Here is a 22311-nt window from a genome sequence, read left to right on the forward strand (position 1 = left end):
ACTCTGCCTCCGCTGTGCTGGTCAACCTCATAGTCTGGTAATCACTCATCCAACGCTGCTCTCTCTTTCTCTAAAACACACTGACAGATACAGCACAGACAACAAGACACCTATAGGTCCAGCTGCACCTGCACATTCTAAGGCCTGGAGATGTTTTTTGGGGGAGGAGAGGGCTACCGTAGCAGCCTCTGAGCCCTGCCTGGCTCCGCTCCAGATACTACAGTAGGTAAACCCTGAAGATGAGCAGGAAACGGGGCGGGGGGGGGGTAAATAATTGAGTTTTTTCGAGAAAAGGAGGAAAAGCTCAGGAAACTGGGGAGTTTGAGGTCCTCCCAGGTCAGACTGTAGTAGTTGGCAGAGGGGATGAGTAAAGAGAGGAGGAGGAGGATAGATGAATAACCAGAAGATGAACCACCATGTGAACCACTCATCCCACCATCACTGAGAGTGCGGTGGGAGGTGTAGGGCTGCCAACAGCCGGTCTTGCTCAGCGGTTGAAACAAGGCCTCATTGTCCCGTACTGGATGTGTGAGAATACCACTTACTGCTGTACAAGGTGGTTATCTGATAGACTGCAGAGGGCACGCGCTTCGTTTAATCACCAATCATTTAAAGTGACAGCTGATAACTTGTTTTCACAGATGTGCTTTGGGCCCGAGGGCGCAGTGTTGGATGGAGTTGTGTGCGTGTTGAGCTGAGTAAAGTTAACAGCAGTTTATTGTACTCCATTAATGTATCTTAGTCTCAAACACTGGGTTTTATTGTGCAGTGATGTTTCTGCACGACAGCAAGACAGGTAGAAAGGGGAACGACCTCCACTCGTTCAAACCCCTTCGACAGCCCTGTATGTTCCTTGGACAGTGCACAAACCACCGTCCACTACCATAACATGTTACCTCTGCTGGGCCACTCTCTTTGTTTAAACAAGTCCAGAGACTCTCTGTCAGAGAGAGACACTGCCACATCTCTCCACGCACACACTGGGTATTTTTCCAAAGGGTATAATAACCTCTTTTAGTGAGAATTAGAATTTCTCAGAAACTGAGTGATCATGAATCTCTCTTGATCAAGTGTCCCGGCTAATTAAAATGGCCCCGGAGCGCCATCTGGTGGTGGATCCTGAAATGCTCACAAGTGTGTTTACCTCCTACTCCAAGACCCCTTTAAACATGAGTATTTTCCTCAAGATTAATTGAATGTAAACTAACCACTTTCAAATGTTTGATATTGGAAGCTAAGCTCCGTGTGCTGTGATGAACCTTCTTGTGGCCCATCAGGTGCGAGTTAAAGCAAAAGTTTCCTTGTGAGTGCTTGGCCTGCTGCCTCATCGCTTGCAGTGATGTGATAACAAACATAGAAATGGATCATAGAGAGATCAGACAGATTTAAACTCTACACCTCCATCCCTTTAATCTCCACCAGCACTGCAGACAGCCACACCTAAAGCCAGGGACTCAAGAAAAGGAGCGCAAATGCTTATAACAGGGAAGTAGGAGTTGAAGGAAAACAAAGGGATGGATTAGCCGTCTTTGAGGCTAAGTCTCTGGCTCAGTCTCTTCAGTAGTTGTGTGATGTAATGGTAAAACCAGAGGTCTGAAGTGCAAGAAGTCATTGTCCTCTTTAAAGTGTGAGCATGACTACAATTCATAAACTGCTAGAATATTCATTATACAGTAGGTGACATACATAACACACCCACTCACCTATTTCCATGAGTGTCCCACCGGCAGTTTGTGCTTCTATGCTCGCTTGGCCCTGAAGTCTTGGGGAGAGTAAACTTGATGACCCTGATGTTTTCAGCTTGGAAGACGGGCGTGCCGAGGTAATGATGATGATCATTATATTAACAAGGGAAACACTTACACTTGGAGGCAGGATGACACTGGGGTTGGGATTTGCGGGTAGTGCGTCAGGCACAAGAATTCAGCTGGAGCCCGCCGTGGTTATCTTTTTGCCATGGCAACGCTCTTTTGTTTGGGGCCCAGCAGATTTGGATACCATCGGCGGTTTCAAGGGGGATTTGTGGATTTGAGAGTGCAGGATGTAAGATGAGCTACTAGAAATTATGAAGTGTTCAACTTTTGGGGGCTGAAAGGAAGTGGATGTGTGTGCACTGCTGCACTCCCAGTCAAGCAGTAGATCACTCTCCCCCCCCTTCTCCGTGCACCGTTCTCTCTGAAGCGCAAATGGAGGGCTTGGGTTTCCCTGAGAGGGTGAAAGAGGTTTGATTTACAGTGGAAACGTGGTAAAGGAAGGCCTTCCCACACAAGGTGGCTGGAAGCTGGAGGCTTTACCAGTCAACATATAGGCTACATCATGATGTTTTATGACCACTGTACATGGGGTGATTTGTGCTCGGGCTTTTGAAGTGAACTCGCACCACAGGCACCATGTCATTTATATGGAAATTAAATACACCTGACACCCTTAGAACCCCACAGGCTGAATCGCAGACCGAATGCCCAGGATAGAAAGATGGAGTGAGGGGAGGAGGAGGGAAGGGAGGGGGAGGATTTCTGTCAGCTGTGAAGCCCTACTGACCATGCTGCGTTGTACTGTGAGGTCCCAGTGACCTGGCCCGGTCCAGATCTACCATTGGCTCTGACTGCAGCCAACCGAGGAAACATGATACTTAAATCATTTATAATTAGCTCCTTCCCTTTTCTTAATAACACGTGAAGACAAACAGGCTCCAAGAATTTTCCGAATGGAAACAGTTGGTTTGGAATGAGAAGCACATGGCTTATACAGTATATTGTAGTAGTCCCACCGTCCTCTTACACTCTGTTACCCCTCTCTCTCTCTCTCTCTCTCTCGCTCCTTCAAGCACAAATACACAGAGACATCGGATCCCCTGCGTCTCTCCTCTTTAATGTAACCATGTTCATAGGGTTTTTCACTTAGACACACATCCTGTTTTCTTGCTCCATCTCTTTCAGTCTCACTCCCCTCCCTACACACACACACACACACCTCTGTCTTTCATCAGTTCTAGAAGGAGTACCTTTGGACAAATATTTCCAAATAAATATATAGATTTATTGCTTTTTACATTCTCCACATTATATTTTACTGTACAGATAGATGAATAACAGATATTTTATGAATCTTGTGGATGACAAATATGCTGGTGTGTTGTGTTTTATCAGTTGAATGAAGGAATCATTACAATGGTGAGAGAGAGAGAGAGAAACAAACAAACAAACACCCGGCCTACTGTGTGGACTCAGCCTAGCTTCTCCAGGGCCCTGTGGGAGATCTTCAGCCTAGCTTCTCCAGGGCACTGTGGAGGATCTTCAGGTCTTCTCTCATCTGGCTCAGGGCGTTCTGGACCTTACTGGGCTGGTCCAGGATATCCAGGCTGCAGGTGAACGGGTCGTACCGCACCGAGAAGGGTCGCCGGATCGTTGCCGAGTACCTCCTGAAGCACAGTTGATGTCTTAGTACATACTCACACACACACCTTACACAACATTAGTGCATGTAACACACTTGGTTACTTTCAAACTCAACATACAACATACTAAGGCAACATACAACATACTAAGGCCACTCATGTACCTCATCTTTATCTTGGCATCCTCAAAGCTCTCCGACACAAAGTAAACAGGCTGGTAGGTTTGGTCCTGGTAGGGCTGGACGACGGCCTCCTCAGGGTTGAAGGGCTTGTACTCCGGCTCGTTAGAAAGCGCATACTGAAACAGAGGTCAGAGGGGTCTCATTAATTAACATAACTGAGAAATGAGGTACGGTCCTCTCCTGCAGTGAACATCGTAAAGAGATATAGGACCGAGTAGACACAATGTAATACCATAGTGAATCCAACTTACTATGAGTTCTCCATAAGAGGACAGGAGACCGGCACCGTATGCCTTCACTGTTCCGTTCTGCTTACAGAGTCCGAATTCCACCGTGAACCAATACAGCTGTGAAGGAAAACACAACGAGGAATGATCATGACCAGGTTCAATGCCCCTCATCGTACTTCTCATAACCTGGGACATAAGGCAGCAGAAAATCATATTGTGCATTCGCCTACTCCTTCCACTAGATGGCAGAAAAGTGACATTGCTCCATTGCACTCAAATTCAGTCCAGCACAGACAGTGTGTTCTAATCTGAGAGGTCACTGCTTAATGCTCGTTTTGAACGCACAAATGTTGACATCTCACCGTCGAGAGTCTCTCGATATCTTCATCTGACGCTCCCAAAGAGGCAAGACCAATCTCCTGCAATTGAAAATGAGATGATGACATTAATTCACGATCCCTCTGAACAATCACAGTGACAAATTTGAGAGTGGAGAGAACCTCACCTGGGAATACTGAGCAAATTCTTTGTCGGCAAGCATGGGGATATGGCCAAGCAACTCATGACAGCAATCTCTGTAAGAAGGAATGGCAGAGACAACGAATTGAGCGTTTCATTGTGCTGTACATGGTGCCTGCATCTTGTACTGTATGAGAAATGAACATCCTTGAATCATCTTAACAGCCTACAGTTAATCATGAGAATTGCCTTACGGCTCAGGAGAGTGCATGGGTGCTGAGGCGTGGCGGATGTACTGGGTACACTGGAACACCCGGAAGGCTAGGCTCGCCAGAAAGTCCCTGGCTGACAGCAGACCTGCTACCGGCCGCAGCTGGAAGCCTGTCTTCTCTGAAATCACAGCACAGCTGTCAGTCAGACACATTCATGATGGAAGCAAGCTTTTACATGGCACCCGTATTCTTAATAAACACAAATGAGCATCATTGAGTCCTTGACTTTGATGCCGAGACGATTTGGTGCCAGGGAGACTGGCATCATTCCTTCAAGACAATCTAGAGCTGTTGGTCATGATTCATTCTGTTTGACAGAGAGGCTGCTCTCGCTTAGCTTTGAGGTGTCCCTTCAGCACAATTCAACCATTACTCATTCAAGCTTATCAAATGAAATTCGAATTAACAACAGTCTGAGTGAGTATACAGTGACCAACAGAGTGGACTGTCCAATGTCGGCCTGGTGAGAACAGATGTCCGTAGTAGTGCTCTCACTCTAGGCAGAAGTGGACTATTTTCTCACCTCTGAGGAAGGCCGAGACCTCCGCGAGCTGTGGGATTTGGTCCTCTCCGTAGCCACACTCCCTCTCCAGCTGCTGTAGACCATCCAGGAACTGTGTGCAGGCCAGGCTGGGGTAGATGTCTCGCAGGGTCCGGTACACCTGTCTCCTGTAAGGGGACAAGAACCAGAGGCATGAAGACGGTTGCATCCCATGTGAAGACACCTCGTCGTTGTATGTTACATACTGTATGCGCCTTGTCTGTCACTACGTGAATAGAACAGCCTCACTATGTCACAACGTGTAACAACCAGCCCCACCACCTTGTCTGTCACTATGTAATGACCAGCCCCTATATATTTGCTATGCCCAACATGGGCTTCGAGCCTGTGCCCATGAAATTTATAGTGACTGAGCTGGTCGGGCAGCATGAAGGTCTCACCATGTTGACACCTCCTCTGGAGTGTAGTCCACCCTGGGTAATGGGTTCCCTCTGTGGAACAGAAAGACAGCCATGATGCATTAGGCATACGGCACATCATGACACCAGTCGTTGACTAAAGTACTGTAGCTGGCAGAATAGATAGACCATCCATTGGATTTACTGTACATCATGACACCCCGATCATCACTCACTGTTTGTAGTTGAAGGCAAGTTCAGAGATGAATGCTCTTCTCTTCCTGTATTCTGGATCTGTGAATCCCTGCAACAGAGAGTCCTGGGCATGTTAGTGGATTGATTCAGCAATCAGCGTCATCAATTATAATTGATGCAAAAATAATTTATGCATTTGTATATGAAAGTACTAGTAACACTCACGGGATGATCTTGATCCATATCTGGGTCATATTTTGTTATTAATAGGTTGCATTTGTCCAGATCTTTTATTTTTCTGGGAAACCAGGGAACTACAGAAAGGAGGAAGTAGCCTACATAGCATGAGTACATGGTTTTAATCTGTTAAATTCTGCTGTCCCATTAATGATCATTGTTAAATATAAAGGCCAATAATAGCCTAATGTTACCATTATTCACACATTGTATAAAACATCACACATAGGCCTACATTATACTCTGCACACGCACTATATATAGGCTACACTCACCACACTCCATTCTGTGTATACGTATTGTGTATTTTGCATTTGTACTTTATTGAATATATTGTATTTTGTATTTGCACTGTCCTGTCCTGCACCCTGTCTAATGTCTCCATCAATGTACAGTATGCACCATCGACAAAACAATATTTGCAAAATACCATGGCAATAAACTGATCTGATTCTGATTCAAGGCCTCACATTTTCCAACATAAAGTATAAGGAACAAAACAACAAAAGTGGAAAATATTGACAAAATAATTGCCTTTTTCCTCTGTGACTGTGCGCACATCATCAGCAACTCGTTTCAGAGAGTTGATGAATACGTCGATGTCAGAGCTTTGAACTTCACACTTCATAAAGAACTCTAAATCCGTCACACTGTTCTTCGACTTCCTCCCAGGTCGGCTTTCAATGTGTAGGAGTTTAGCTTCAAACGTCTGCAAAGCAAAAAATAATTAGGCCTATTTATAGCCTGTCAAAAACGAGTTTAAACTCACGATTGTAAATAGATCAGCCTTTTTTATCTTACCTCAAAGACTTTGCCCGTTTTAAAGAACCCTGCATTTTTCTCGTTGCTGAGAGCAAAAAGAATGTTCAGTGTCACCGTTCCATCCTTCTCCTCAAACACAAAGTTGTCTCCGCAGCGCGAGGGGCCCGGAGAGGAGGAGCCGCTCGCGCGCTCTTTGCGGGCATCTTCGATAAGACTCCGTTTTCTGCCGGTGAACGGAGCATTTTGCACCACACTTTCCGTCTTCATTTAGGTCCCTGATTGTTGTACGAGTCCTTCAAACTAATATTCCTGACTTGTTCAATTATGATATTGTTATGATTTGATATAGCCTACACAAGTGTGCTGAATAAGGAGCCAAAGGCGCACCGGTGTGATCTCCTGTATTCTGTGCCATCAGTCGGGAGACAGGTTTATATGCCATCAGGATTCCTTATGGAAATTACTTACGCAAATGCCTGCGTCTGATTTTATGAGGTGTTTTGCGTCATACAATCGCATCTTCTGTTATGGAACAAAAATAGCTGATTTATGAAACGATTTCTGATAGGTCGGTGCACATAGGCAATTCGTCACCGAAAGTGTTTGTTTTAAAAGTAGCCCACAATAATAGTCTATCTGAGATCATTTCAGCTAGACCTAAGCCCATTCTCATCTCTTTGGCTGAAACCGTTTTCTACACAGTTTAGTTATTTTAGTATAGTCTACTGATTGAGAATGGTGATATGAACGGTTCTTATTTAGTAGCCTAATAGGCTAATGGTGACTATTAATCGATTTAAAATAATAGGCTACATTTAATAATAAAACGATAATAGGCCTAATACCTAGCCTATAAATAGGCTCTAAATCGAAAGATTTTACATTTCCAGCATAAAATCACATGCTTAGAGGCTACTGTAAAGATATTTATTTAGCACATCAATTACAACAAATTCCATGCATATCATTCAAAATGTTTAAGTGCTATCATAGAATAGAAAATAAGTCAGTAGGCTAGCCTATATACCATGCTCAGAGATCAGTTATCAAAGGAAAATACTTGGCTAAATATTGTTATTGTGTTCCCCGTTTACAACAATTGATAGCCTACATGTTTTTTCTTTCAAAATAAAACACTTTCACAAATAAGTGATCTTCACAGGCTCATACTGTAATAAGCGAATAATGTTCCTCAAGCAAGCAACTCGTTCTTCCAAGTGGTCTCAGCTGGTTTGAGAAAATTACAATGATAACTGGGGAAAGACTACAAAAGACGGCATAGGGTGAAGCAAAAATCACCAACATATCTTACAAATCATTTTAAGAAACATGTTTCTTTAAAAATGTAGCTAGACTATTTACAATGTGCGATTAGGACTACGTTTTTTGATTGCCACCAGACCATATAACTATTGAGTATTGAAGTATGATTATCATTCTATCTACCTTTTCTACTAATTTGATTATGATTAGTTTTCTATATGGATAGTAGGCCTATTAGGCTATGTCACTAAATGTGAAGTTGCACTAAGCCTATAGCATATTTCGTTTAACTAAGGTAGGCCAGGTAGCCTATAGCATTCAGCTGTAAAAATGTTACAGCGAAGTTGAAATTGCATGCGAATAACAAGCATGCACATTGCAAATATGACGGCAGTAACAGGTTTCCATCACAGAAATGAAAGATTCCATCGATGTGCGCGTGAGCTCTTATGGATCCAAGCAAAAACATTTTCTTACTCCAATTTCCGCAGGGCATTGCACAAAATGCCGATTTCACCTGAAATAAAAAACAAAATAAAAGAATAATAAATAAATAAATAAATAAACTCTTGCTTAAAACTTCGTGTCACTGAGGAAAAATACAGAAAGTGGCAAACGAATTGACACATTTGAGTAGGTATGACTACAGACAAAAACGATATCGTATTTGAATTTCTAAATATTGTCAGTTATATAATTTATATAAGCCTAAGTATGATGCTGGTTTGGTTAGAGACGTTGGGTACACTGTGAGATGTAGCCTCAAGGCAAAACAAGGGCATTCGTTAGTGTCACCCACCACTGATGTTGTCAGCCAGGTTTCTGAGCTGCTGGGTGTTATCCAGGACTTCAATGCTCTGAGTGTAAGCATTGTAGCACACACTGAATGGACGAGGGATAGTGGTAGCAAATTTCCTGTAACGGGAGTCACATAACAGGTTGTGCTTCCCTGAGTACATTAAATTGATGAATATGATCAAGAGATGTTTGAGGACAGTATAGGCCTACTGTGAGGTTGAGGAGCCAGAACCCAATAATGTTACTCCTCTGTACATGTACAAAGGGCATAACAATAAAGGAATCTGAATCTTAATCTACTGTATTCGGTTCTACCTGACTCTTTCCTTGGCATCCTCAAAGCTCTCAGCGACAAAGTAAACAGGCTGGAACTCTGTGATTGGGTACTTCTGGAGGCTGGTCTTATCAGGGTCGAAGTTCAGGATCTGGGGCTTGTCACTCAGACAGTACTAGGAAACACATCAAAACAAGTAAAGCAAACGTGATTCCTACTACTCTACTTCAAAAACGGTGTGTCTGTAATGGAAATAAATTGTTATAGCCACAATGATCAGCATGAGTGCAAGTTATCAAACAATCCTCAAATGAGATTCATTTCCACAAGCCTTGACCAGTAAACAGGAAGTGCAGTGTGAAACAGGCCTCAGTGGGGCACCGTCTAACTGATGTGACTCAGTGAATTGCACATCCTCCACTGTCTGGCGGGCTCTGATGTAACCAGAGACCTGTGGAACATGCATTATGGATCCTGTCTTCCCCAGTGAATCACTAACCCACTTCCCCAGTGAAACTCCCCAGGCAGTACTTTCCCCCAGTGACACATTTAACCTGAGCCCAGGCTGGACCACTAACCTACAGTACTGCCAGTCTAATGGAGCAGCAGCACAGGCTTGCATAACAAGACAAGGTCTAGAGAAAGGAGGACAGAAGTAGCCTATATTGTCTCTCTCTCGGAGGATGACTTAAGTCTTCCAAGTTATGTAATACAGTAGATAGACCTTCTGTACTGTAATTGGACCAAGCAGTGATAGGCACCAACCTGCAACTCTCCAAATGATGAGAGCAGGCCAGCTCCGTAGGCCTTGATCTCAGAGCCCTGCTTGCAGAGACCAAACTCCACAGTGAACCAGTAGACCTGTAGGACAAAGAGAGATCGTCATATACGTTCACATCCTCCTGATAAGAAATAATAATCAGAGCTCAGCGCGTTTGGAACACTCACGGTGGCGAGTCTTTCGATGTACTCGTCAGGGGCACCCAGAGAGGCCAGACCAATTTCCTGTACAGGAGATAATTGAGTAAATAGTTTGAATTGACTCTTGCATAGAGATCAAGGTTGGCAAGTAGCTGACCATCTACATAACTCTCCGGAAATTGTGCACAAAATACCTAGCCTTGTGAGACCATCCTGATCTAGTGAGCTCACATTCAGTTCTGAAAGTGGTCTCACAAGACTACAAAATATTCCCCCGGAGCGATATTTCATTAGTTTACTTTTCCCATGATGATATTGAAAAATGCCATCTTAGAAATATTCCTGTGCTTTTGCTTTGGGAGACTTTACCTGGGAGAACTGGGCAAAGCCAGGGTCGGCAAACAGAGGCACATGCCCCAGGAGCTCGTGGCAGATATCCCTGTAGACCGATAAAGTTATCAACCCAGGATAGACGTTACATCACTGACTGCATGTCCTTATAACCTTTCATATGTTCACATTACTTCTTTAACAGCCAGCCTCCCTTATGAAACAAAAATATATTGCAATATATTGGAAAATATAATGTCATATATCAAACAATACATTTCCATATATAGGAAACTAGTGGTTATATTTTACAATATACTGCAATATATGAAAAGCAGCAATTCCTTATGTATTATTCAATATATCATGTATGTATATATTATTCTGTATATTTCCTCCACACATTTTACATACTATAATATATTGACAGCTAATATATAGGGGAATATATTTTCTTTGCATAAGGGCTAGCTTAGTCCAGTAAGCGATTGTCTCCTAGGGTGTGACAACTCACGGCTCGGGGGTATACATGGGCTTGGAATGGTGACGGATGTACTGTGTGGAATGGAAGACTCGGAAGGCCAGGCCGGCCAGGAAGTCGCGGGAGGACAGCAGACCGGCCACCGGGCGCAGCCGGAAGCCCGTGCACGCTGCGGTAGAGAGACGGAAAAAACAACATTACATTACATAACATTACAGTCATTTAGCAGACGCTTTTAACCAAAGCGATTTGCAATAATTGCATTTGACGGAGGTCGTCAGCGTGCTACTACTCGCCTGAACTCACAAGTGCATCTCCTTTCTGAACAAGTGACTAAGAGCAAAGTCTAGTGCTGAGGCCAAAATGCAAGAAAGGATGTCATGTGAGCGCATGAGTGTATATGGGACACTGATAGACAGGAGAGGAAGGAAGTGGGGCATTTAGACATGCCCCATGTCCTCACATCCCCAAAATGGCCCGGATAAGGACGCTGCTACGCGCCATGATCCCGAGCTAGGGTGACTCAGAGTACATGGCTCCTCCATTATGGGGCAGTGGGGTTTCACAGTCATGCAGGGACTCTAACAGTGTTAAGTGGAGAGGAAACCGGCACGCTGGCGTACACTGCAGGTACTTGGAGATGTCTTCCAGCTGGGGAATGTTGTCTTGCGTGTAGCCACAGTACTTCTCCAGCAGGGGGAACACGCGGTTGTGCTCACGGCAGGCGTGCGTGGGGTACAGGGTCTTCAGCTCCTTGAACACCGTGCCCCATGTCGCCTTCTCTACCGCCGTGTACTCCACCTTGGGAATGACCTGGCCGCTGGGAGAGGGATACGTCGTTAACACACACACAGACACACACATACACGCATATACAAGCACGAGCGCATGAATGGACACAGACACACACACACCGTTTGGGTAGAGGGAGGATATGGGAAACCGGATGTGATGGTGAGACGTGGGCGACCAGTGTGATCGCTTCATCCGTCGTCAAGGTCCCCCCCCCTCGCCCCCCCCCCCACCGCCACTATGCAAATGAGCAGCTCCTCTGTGGGCGTTTCACTGGGTCTCTTTGTAGTGCCCATGAATAATATGTCTCAATTATGTGGACAAAGACAGAGGCTTCAAATCCACCACTGCTCCCCTGTAATTTGACCACCCTCTTTTGTTTGTGGCCATTTTGATTATAGGGCAAACAGGAAGTGGGATGGAGAAGAGTGGTGGGGGGACGGAGCAGGGCCCCACGGTGCAGTGCTAAGGGGCTACGACAGCCAGCGGAGATGCTTGGCATTTAATGAGTTTCAATGCGCAGCCTGTCATTTGTTGACGCTATGCCTCTTATCTCCCTAGAAGTGCAAAATGCACAAGTCGAACAGATATTTACTGTCTGTAGTTGAAGGCAATGTCGGCAAACTCCTTCCTCCGAGATCTGTACACTTGGTCTGTGAAGCCCTGGCGGAGAGACAGACAGACGACGGCAGACAATGTCAGATCTCATGAACATCTGCACGTCTCGTATCAAAGGGTGGAAATCCTCAGCTAGGGGGCTAAGCCCTGTGGCCTTTGACAGCATTATACACTCCCACTCCAATAAGAACACTGAGACACATATTCAAATGAAGCCTTTGTAGGGTGTTTTCAGCTTATGGTGAATACATTTCACTTTAATGGAGCTGGCAAAAGAGAGCAATTATCTATAATTATAGGGGCTCAATTAAAGCAATGACATCAATTTGTGGGCCTGGACAGTTTCCATTGCAAAAGATGTCAGAGTGGGGCTGTCATCTCTGCATTAGTCTTTCATAAAAGATGTGTGTCCACACAGAAGACAGACACGCACACGCACACACACATCCACAGACAAAAATTACGCGTGCTCGCGCACACACACACAAACACACACAAACACACACAAACACAAACACACACACACACACACATCTACAGACAGGATGTCATAAACAAAGATAAATGGCTTACCGGATGATCGGAATCAAGCTCCGACCCATAACTCAAAATCTGGTTTGCAAAGCGATCCAAGTCCTGGATGTCATTGGGAAACCATGGGACTGTGGAGAAAGCAACAACAATCATCATCATCATCATCATCATCATCACCACCACCACCATCATCATCATCATCATCATCACCACCACCACCAAATTCATATTAATGGATATTGATGTGTATCCTTTAGCAGGGACTTGACTCCCCAGTGTTTTGTGCTTTGGGAGACATTTTGACGCTGAACAGAGCAGCACGGGAGGTCGTTTCTTGGCTGGATGTGGATTTATGCCCAGTCAGAACCACTGGGCTCTGCTCATTAATCTACATTTGGGCAGTGTGGTCCAGCCCCAGGCACCGAGAACAATACGGTCCAGCCAGGCCCCTCTAAAAACAGGCTGTCTCCATCGCAGGCCATAAATACAGATATCTCCCCCCATACACTTGACCCCGTCCGGTAGGGTCTGTCGGCTAGGCAGAGGTCATGGCAGGCAGACTTGATGGTGGCCCTGTCTGTCTCCATCTATCTGTCTGTGTCTCTGGCAGGGGGCCTTGACCTTGTTAGGGTCTCCCCCAGGTCCGGGGCCCACACACTGGCCGTGTGTTCTGCCGGCGCTGGGCGACACTGGGGCCCTCTGTTCGTCCCCGGGGCCTGTTGGTCCTCAGTAACTAAACTAATGTCATTCTGGAAACAACTAATAAAGGGCCCGGGAGGAAGGGAGAGGGCCACCCGTCACTGCGGCGACACTGGCTACCGATTACAAAGTCTGTCTGGTGGCCTGCTGAAGCGCTACCCGGAGCTTAGCTGCTGGGACATCGCTAATGGGAGTAATTGATAACAATAACAGCTTTTGTCTACCTCCCTCCTCAACATTTCCCGGGTAGATGGAATTTAAATGGAATAAACTGAACCCTATGTGTTTGTTCATAGATAGAATATTGATATTAGAGGGGGGGAGGGAGCATTATCTTGCAACAACCACAGACACACACACCATTTACATTAACGATGGCAATTACAACTTCCTCACACACACACACACACACACACACACACACACACACACACACACACACACACACACCTGTGTCCTTCCTTTTGTCCCGTGAGAGCTCATAGACGCTGCCACTGATCTCTTTGCGGAGGCACTCGATGATCTCCTCCAGAGCCTGGGAGCAGTTGTGGTCCACGCTGATGAAGAACTCAAACTCCTCTTTGTTCATTCGGGACGGACGTGACTCGATGTGCGTCAGGTTGATCCCCTTCTCCTGTCGTTCACAGAAGCACAGGAGGGAGGCCTCAGCAGTTAAACCTCCTTTCATTTTAACCTGAATAAGCCTGACTTAATAGCTTGGCTTCACAGAATGTGAGCTCCCGTGATCAGGATGGCAACTGACTTTATTCCAGTACATTCGTATGAATAATAATCATTTCTGATTATACCATCCATCCATCCGTCCATCTTCATCCGCATATCCGGGGTCGGGTTGCGGAGGCAGCAGCTCCAGCAGGGGGCCCCAGATATCCCTTTCCCTAGCAGCATCAACCAGCTCTGCCTGGGGAATCTTTAGCCGCTCACAGGCCAGTGCGGAGATGTAGTCCCGCCACCTAGTCCTGGGTCTACACCGCGGCCTCCTCCCAGCCGGACACGCCTGGAACACCTCCCTAGAGAGGCGCCCAGGAGGCATCCTCACTAGATGCCCGAACCACCTCAACTGGCTCCTTTCGACGCAAAGGAGCAGCGGCTCTACTCCGAGTCTCTCCCGGATGACTGAACTTCTCACCTGATCTCTCAGGGAGACCCCAGCCACCCTCCGGAGAAAACTCATTTTGGCCGCTTGTATCCGTGATCTCCTTCTTTCGGTCATGACCCCTCCTTCATGACCATAGGTGAGGGTGGGGACGAAGATAGACCGGTAGATCGAGAGCTTTGCCTTTCTGATTATACTTATATCAAAAAGAAATGACGGCAATGCATTGTTGCGTTTGATGATGGGTTAATACTGTGGTGGTTGGAAGGTCATGATGAGTCATTCATATTATTTCCAAAAATCTGAGTGTCTGGATCTAGTTTCTGCTTTACCACTAGAGGGCAGTATTAGCACACGCAACCACTTGTCACCTGACAGACTTTCTGGAGCCTACCATGCCCTGGGGTCACAACAAAGAGAACAATCCCAATGCTAATCAACTGTTGACTGTTCCAGAACTGACCAGAGCCAGGCTAATGCATGCATGTACTGAATAGTTTCACTAGACATGCAGCAGCTGCATTTTATTGGTCTATACAGAAAACAACAATACAAAACGGATCCAGATTTCCGGACTCCAGAGTTTGGAACAGACTCCCTGTCCACATAGCTGACAGTCATTGGCTTGGTATTTAGAAAACATGAAACAGAAATCTTGCGTGTGTAGTTGCAAATAAAATGGGTTTTGTTTATGTAACAGAAGAGAGAGGGAGTAGAGCGTTCTCTCTCTGTCATAGGCCCAGCGGAGAGGCGGGCTCGGGGGGCACTCAGCCCTCTTCTCTCCCTCCTCTCTCTCTCTCTCTCCTCTCTCTCTCCATCTCCATCTGGATCCTATTCTCCCTACTGTGGCTCTTTGAGGCCATATGGGTCTGGGGTTCAGTGAGTGGCTGCCCTATAGGGCAGATCTCTGGACCTACGTGAACATGTCCCATGCTTCTGCTCTGAGTGCTGAGCCTCACTGGTCCAGGTCCAGTCGGAAAGTGCTTAAAAGATGCTCGAACTGATTCTCCTCACATGACAGCCACACAATATCACATGCACTGGGGTTCCCAAGGGATAAACAGTGGGTGGAGTTGGGTTGTATGACTTATGTCACACCTCTCTTGACACCTAGAAAATACTGAGAATATGCATTCTGGTGGGGATTAAAAATACTAGTGAAACACACACATTGTTTTGAGAAAAATAAGGTGCTACCTGATTGGGTGCTGTACAGTATCTGATTAATTGACTGCATAATTCTGCTACTGTCTGACTTAAAATCTCTAATGAATTTGTTTACAGACCTGACTTTTTCCAGTCTTCACACAGCTTGATAGAAGTGAAAATGATGTGTGAACTGTAAAACAAACTGTAGCATGTGCTACCTTGATTTTTCACTCCACATAACTGAACATTAACAGACCCATATTCGTAATTGCATTTCTGGACCATCCACCAAAATATGATCTCATTCTGGCACTGAGAGCCAACGTGTTACGGTGGGTTGACTTTTTTGTGGAGGCTTATGGCCTATTTTATATAAAGAGAGACATGGGAAGGGGTGGCGTGCTGGACTAAAGCTGAGTTTGGTGAGAAAAGGGGGTGGGAGGAGGAGGTGGAGTAGGGGGTGGATCTGGGGAAGGGGAGCTCATAGGTCCAGAGATCTTTCCTTGTGTTTTCAACTGTGCTTGGAGTGCAATACTTGGCAGACGCAGACGCAGACCACATCAAACACACCCACGTGCCCAGTTCATACATGCATACAAACAATAACACAGAGAGCGTATCATTCCAAATGTTTTGACCAGGACATCCAATTTGTACTTTGATTTCTCTGCATTGCTGAAGGCTGAACCATTCGATTGCTGCCGGTTACTGTAGAAAGTGCGGAGCACGTAATCAGTTGAGTCAACAGAAAATAAAACCTTGGCACTGGCTGACCTGGCCTAACAAATAGCGTGACTGACCTTCAGGCTGGTTTGACTACAGCAACATGTCTAACCTAATGTCAGACACTCTACACACTCTATGCATGACATCTGCTGTGTTGTGCCAAAGTAAGGTTTCATGCCCGCCCTCAAAGGTTATTCAAGCGCCAACAGATTATCCTTCCTAGAGTCATGCACCCTATATATCTTTATCTGATTCCCCTTTGGAGTAACACTAGATAATCCAGATGGCTAATACCCTACTGAGCAATAAGTGTCTTAAGAATAGACATCTAAGGAATGGACTTGTGGAATGGATAAAGTTTAAATTGTTGTTACTTCCAATATTGTTGATCATGCAGTACTTCTATAATGAATAACATTGCAAGCAGTGTTAATCTGGTGTTATAGGCACTACTGAATACTCAATGAAAAACAACACTTGCCTTGCGGGTGATTTTAATGATAACATACTGTATGTAAAACAAAATAAAACTGGCACAGGCCTTTCCAATGCCTTGCTGGAAACTTGCCTCCAACTTTAGGCTTGTTAAATGTGAACATTTCTCCCATAAATTATCTAGTCTAAAAACTTGTCTGCTGGAAGGTCCATTATTTCCACCCCATGGGGAGTACGGTACGAGTAGTACGCATCAGCAATACTGGGGCAGAGCTAAACGCAGAGCAGCACAGGCCCAGGGGGAGAGATTTGCTGGTACTGAATTCATCCTTACCAGCCACAAGTCCTTCACTGACAAATATCATGGGGCAGCAGCATGGTCAGGAGCTTTCATCTTCAGCAGCTAAGCAAAACCAGGCCGCCTCATGGAGCGCTTCATGTAGCTTGTAAATCCATATGTGGTTGGAGTGGAAGAGAGGAATGGACGGGCTAACCCAGCGTGAAGCCCTACCTGTCTCTTTAAGTTGAACCCTTCCGACTGACGAATGGCAGGTAGTAAACCCTACGTCTGATCTGCCCCTCATCAGAATTAGTCCTGCCAGCCAGCTGATGACAGATTCCCTGCTGGTCAGCAGAAGGTGAGAGAAGTGTGTGTGTGCGCATAAGCCCTCCTGTGGTGCAGGTTGTGATACAGGTAAGGACTATGGATGGTTCTCATTTGAGGAGAGAAGTGTGAATCTGATCTTCAGATTCTTTGATCTAATTTTGGAGAAACTCAAGTCTGTTTTAAGGAAACGTCCAATTGAAAGGGGAGCAAATTTCTTAGATTTCATTGTTGTTGAAAGTCAGCTCATTCAACCAACACAAATATACAGAAGAAGAGAAAATATATAATTACTGTGAATGAGTCAGTCCTGCTCTGTGGTCTTGTTTGAAGAGATCAAGCATGTTGACCGTCTGAGAAAGGAGAGACAGTGGGGGGGTTTACCTCAAACAGTCGGAGTGCCTTGGCCAGTGCCCCCACCTCCTCTTTCAGGGAGAAGAAGCAGGACAGCACCCCAGACTTGTTGCCAGGTTCTTCCTCGAGGTACATAGAGCCTCTTCTTGGCTGGAAGAGAAAAGAGAGATCAGTGTGGCTGGCCTTGGCAACACCACTACAGCCTAATTACAGTAGACATTCTCATTTTGAATTTGCTAGTCCATAGATTTATTCACATAATAATGTGCAGTGGGTATCGAGAGACATGGCATTCTTTCCTTGTTGTTGTTTGTCCTTGTTTTATTTGTTTCTTTTAATGTCTGGCCAATGGCAATTTGGGGGTAAAGGAGCTCATATCCTGTGACGAAGCACAGTGGACGTTTTATTGCTTTAAGATGAGAGATTGGCAAGACTTTGCTCTCCTAAATTGAACCTCCCGTTTGAACTAAATTGAACAAACCCATGTTGCTAATGTAGACCATGCAATTTCACAGTCCCAGTAGCCTGCCTTCTTCTTGATAGTCCCTAACTGAAATCGTTCACTGGAGATTGTTTTGTTGACGCTCCCTAAAAGAGGTAAGCCACATGTGACCTAGTGAAAAGTGAGTGTAGCTGGTGACATTCACTCCTCAAAGGAATGCTGACAGTCCCTCCAAAAGAGACGTCCCTATTGGCACAACTGTCAGCGTGTCCATCTCACAAGCAGGAGAGCTTGTTGAATGTGGGTTCGAATCCCTCCCTGTGCCAGTCCTTAACATGAGTGGAACTGTTGAAGACAATGCAGAGTACAACGGTTACATTGGTGCCGTGACTTGGATGTCCAGTGGTGTGGAGTGAGTTTAGATTAGTTAAGTGAGTTAGTTTAGTTTAGTGTAACCGAGTGAAATGTGGAGTAGCTGGTGAAACTCACTCCTCAAAGGAATGCGGACAGTCCTTCCAAGAGGGACGTCCCTATTGGTAAATGGTAAATGGACTGCACTTATATAGCGCTTTTCCACCTTAGCGGCACTCAAGGCGCTCTACAATGGCCTCTCGTTCACCCATTCACACACACATTCACACACCAATGGCGGTAGCTGTCATGCAAGGTGCTAACCTGCTCATTGGGAAAGGTCATTGGGGTTAGGTGTCTTGCTCAAGGACACTTCGACATGTGGACAGTCGGAGCTGGGATTCGAACCACTGACCCTTCGATTATTGAACGACCCATTCTACAAACTGAGCTACAGCCGCCCTCAATTTGGCACAACTGTCAGCATGTCCGCCTCACAAGGGTGAGAGCTTGTTGAACGTGGGATCGAATCCCACCCTGGGCAAGCCCTTAACACGGGTCCAACTGTTGAGCACAACGCAGACAAGAGTACAACGGTTACACGCAGCAGGCATTGCAGCATCAGAGTACAAGATTTGACGGAAGGACAAAATAATTAGAAAAGTGTACAGAGATTTGAAAGAATAGAAATGAGGGAAAGGATATCATGGAAGAAACAGAAGATACAGAGTAAGATTTGACAATAGCCTAACGTTACCTGACAGACAGAGTATTCTGGTGAGTTAACTAGCCTTCTGCTAGCTAGCTAACTTGCTAGTGCTACTAATATTGAGCCCTAGGTGAAGCCAAATGTAGCCTACAAATAAAACAGTCAGGATATTGGAAGACCATTTATATTCAAAGACATATTACCGAACGGGCCTACCGGGCCCAGGGGCCCAAGACCTCAGGGGGCCCTTTGCATTTCTTGTTGCAGGGACACCGATAGAAATTTAGGGTGAGATTCCTTACACAAACATTAAAAAACATTAATATTTTGCACAGTTTATAGGGGCCGACGTCTTTTAAAAAAAGAGAGAAGCTTGTGTGGGCTACATATTTTCTATAGGCTACCTTTCCATAGATAAATTAGTAGGCTATAAAACTAGTCTATAGAGGGCACTAGTAAAGTTTATGAACTCGAGACAGATCACACAGGTGTAGGTCACAAGGTCAATGGGTTCAATCTGTTTAATCTTGACAAAGAACCGTACATGTAAAATGGAGCACCGTCACATATTAAGCGGAGCAGCAAAGTGAAAGACCCAAAAAGAAAAAGAGTCAAGGCAGTAAGATGCTTTACAGCAGGTTCCTCGCATTTCCAGTTTTTGAAAGAAAACAAACGATGAGAACAACAGTATTTCGGCGGAGGCTAGGGGGGTGGGGGGAGTTGGTAGGGAAGGTGCCCTCTACACATCCAGGCCCAGGGGCCCATATTTTCATGATCCGTCTATGTTTATATTTTATTTATGTTTGCCACATAGCATTGGAGGTGAAGACTAAGAAGACTAAACTGCACTGATCATATATTTGAATATAATATATTTAGATAATATAGGCTAGTACAGGTCAGGCCTATTAACACTTTGTTATTTACAGACAACACTGATACCTGCTGACTCGATCAAATATGTGTAGATGTCCAGATAAGGCACTGTGTCTTGGTTTACTTACTTCGCCACCTAAAGGGAAGTCAGTGACATTTGGCCAGAACTATCAAAAGAACAGCTGTATGTACACCCATCAGCCATCAGCCAGGCTGGACCTGGCCTGGTTCCTATTGAGCTGATGGTACTCAGTGAGACTTTCTGTTTTTTTATTATTTGATTTTTTTTTCTTTTTTTCTTGTGGATCTTATTTTGACACAGTGTGGTTGCTATTGTGGTGTGCAAATGTTATTAGGCCTACTTTTAGATAAATGGTCAAACGTATGACCCACATACCTCATATGAACCCATAAAGGTACAGTTCATCAAACTGTCAAATAGATCAGATACCTATTCATTCTTCCCATGCTATCGTGTGTGTGTGTGTGTGTGTGTGTGTGTATGTGATTGAAACCCATGACATTTTACATTCCAATGGGCTTATTTCAAAGCTCACACTCTAACCTCTGCTCTCTGACCTCTGTAGTAAATTTGCTTTTAAATGCACTTTTCTCTACTCAGCACTAACAGCCTTATGGGGGCTCTCTGGGATTACGTGTCTTCTTTTGACCTTTTATTCATTTTTATTTTATTTAACCTTTATTTAACCAGGCAAGCCATTAAGAACAAATTCTTATTTACAATAGCGGTCTGGCAAGAGGCAAAAGCCTCTTTTAGGGCTGAAAATGATGTCAAAGTTGAATGTCATGAATGTCAAAACCAATATAGTTAAAGGACAACAGCACACATCCAAGCAATCAACACAGTTAACAGACAGCAGCACAGATCCAATCATTTCCTGCACACCCTCTACTTACACATCACCAGGCAATAACTAAAAAAGCAAATAGAATAAAGCATCTCCCTGTAATTGTCAATTCAAGAAAATTAGCAAACACAGTAAGTAACCTAGGTTAACAGTGTGAATCCTTTGATGTGCTGTTAGTGATATCTGGAGATCAATTCAATATTGTTTACATTTTAATGTTTAGTGTGTCAGCAGACTGAGCACTCAGTTCAACAATGTTCCTCTATGAGGGGATTACAGTTAACTGATTCCAGAATAGTCCAGGCATGGTGACAAGGACATACTTGGCATTCTAATGGTTCTTAAAAAAAAAAAGGCATGGTTGTCTTAACAAATGCTACAAATATTCACAAATACTAGGCAGACTGTCCAAAGGAGTTGTGATCCTCTAACTTCACTTTTCTCTCATTTAAGATGCTTCTCATTTGATATGGATTATCACGAGAGTATATGTACAGTAAGTAGTAGCCTAGTGAAAAGGAATCTAAGTACCTGCCAATTATATACCCTGACCACTCACACATAAATAGCATCAACTTTTATAACACACATTATCACATGCACTTTATTGATTGATTAATCAAGGTTTACCCCATTATCAGCATGGTCCCCGTTGACCCTCTTGTACACTGCGTCCATCCTCTGGTCTTCTTTCTGCACAGGTATGAAGCAACTGGTGTGGAACAGACACAGTGGTGTTTTGGTAGGAGTTTGTTTCAGCAGCTCTTACCTCAGCTATTTAAAGTTGGGCCACGTGACACCACACCCCCTTAGGATCTGGAGCCTGTTGTGAAACATAATGACGCATCTGGTTATTGTTGTGCTGGGGTTTTGCAGGGGTGGCTAGCCGGGTATCTGTTCAGAATCAACTTTAACGAATCCATTCCCTACCTACTTCTGCTGGTCCAAACACTGATAAAAGAGATAGAGATAATATTGGAGACAAAAATATAGACGTGTGGTATTGTGATATTAATTACACCTACACGCCACCAGGTGGAGTGTTCTAAAATTGACTATGTACCAGGTATCAGTTGAATATTAGAACACCCCATTCCCCATTTATCTCATGAGTGCATCTGCAACTGCAAGCCTGTGCTACCTTGTCCTGTGATAATAAACAAGTAAGAGATACTCCCTCACTTCGTCCAGGCAAAAAGAGTTCCATGGGTCCAGGCGTGTCGTCGTTGAATATGAGGAATGATTCAGACCAGCTGCCACTGATCAATATTGTAACGGGGCCCAATGGAATATATTTTCCATGGGGCCCCAAATTCCTGGCAACCCCTCTGCATG

At 44.8% G+C, this 22311-nt stretch overlaps 2 protein-coding genes across 3 annotated transcripts; both read right to left on the reverse strand.

Moving 5' to 3' along the window:
* Positions 1–2912: 2912 nt before the first annotated feature.
* On the reverse strand, positions 2913–7413 carry th2 (tyrosine hydroxylase 2). The gene is made up of 12 exons (XM_084447908.1): positions 6674–7413; positions 6407–6581; positions 5861–5949; positions 5677–5744; positions 5483–5533; positions 5064–5209; positions 4523–4658; positions 4315–4384; positions 4172–4228; positions 3831–3926; positions 3562–3695; positions 2913–3421 (listed from the first exon to the last, which is right to left on the reverse strand). The coding sequence occupies exons 1-12, from the start codon at positions 6899–6901 to the stop codon at positions 3262–3264; spliced, it is 1410 nt and encodes a 469-aa protein (XP_084304034.1). The 5' UTR covers positions 6902–7413; the 3' UTR covers positions 2913–3261.
* A 134-nt stretch (positions 7414–7547) lies between these two features.
* pah (phenylalanine hydroxylase) lies at positions 7548–21739 on the reverse strand. Of its 2 annotated transcripts, XM_084447907.1 has the most exons (14): positions 21607–21719; positions 18847–19086; positions 17760–17879; positions 13795–13978; positions 12685–12773; positions 12089–12156; positions 11325–11521; positions 10735–10870; positions 10260–10329; positions 9918–9974; positions 9735–9830; positions 9011–9144; positions 8697–8812; positions 7548–8414 (listed from the first exon to the last, which is right to left on the reverse strand). In XM_084447907.1, the coding sequence occupies exons 2-14, from the start codon at positions 18865–18867 to the stop codon at positions 8371–8373; spliced, it is 1332 nt and encodes a 443-aa protein (XP_084304033.1). In that variant the 5' UTR covers positions 18868–19086; positions 21607–21719; the 3' UTR covers positions 7548–8370. The 2 variants fall into 2 exon arrangements, with proteins under 2 accessions (XP_084304033.1, XP_084304032.1); XM_084447906.1 differs by lacking the exon at positions 18847–19086 and having other exon boundaries at positions 21607–21739.
* Positions 21740–22311: the final 572 nt, after the last annotated feature.

The sequence above is a fragment of the Borostomias antarcticus genome (assembly GCF_949987555.1).
Source record: "Borostomias antarcticus genome assembly, chromosome: 13".
In the NCBI taxonomy this organism is placed as follows: domain Eukaryota; kingdom Metazoa; phylum Chordata; class Actinopteri; order Stomiiformes; family Stomiidae; genus Borostomias; species Borostomias antarcticus.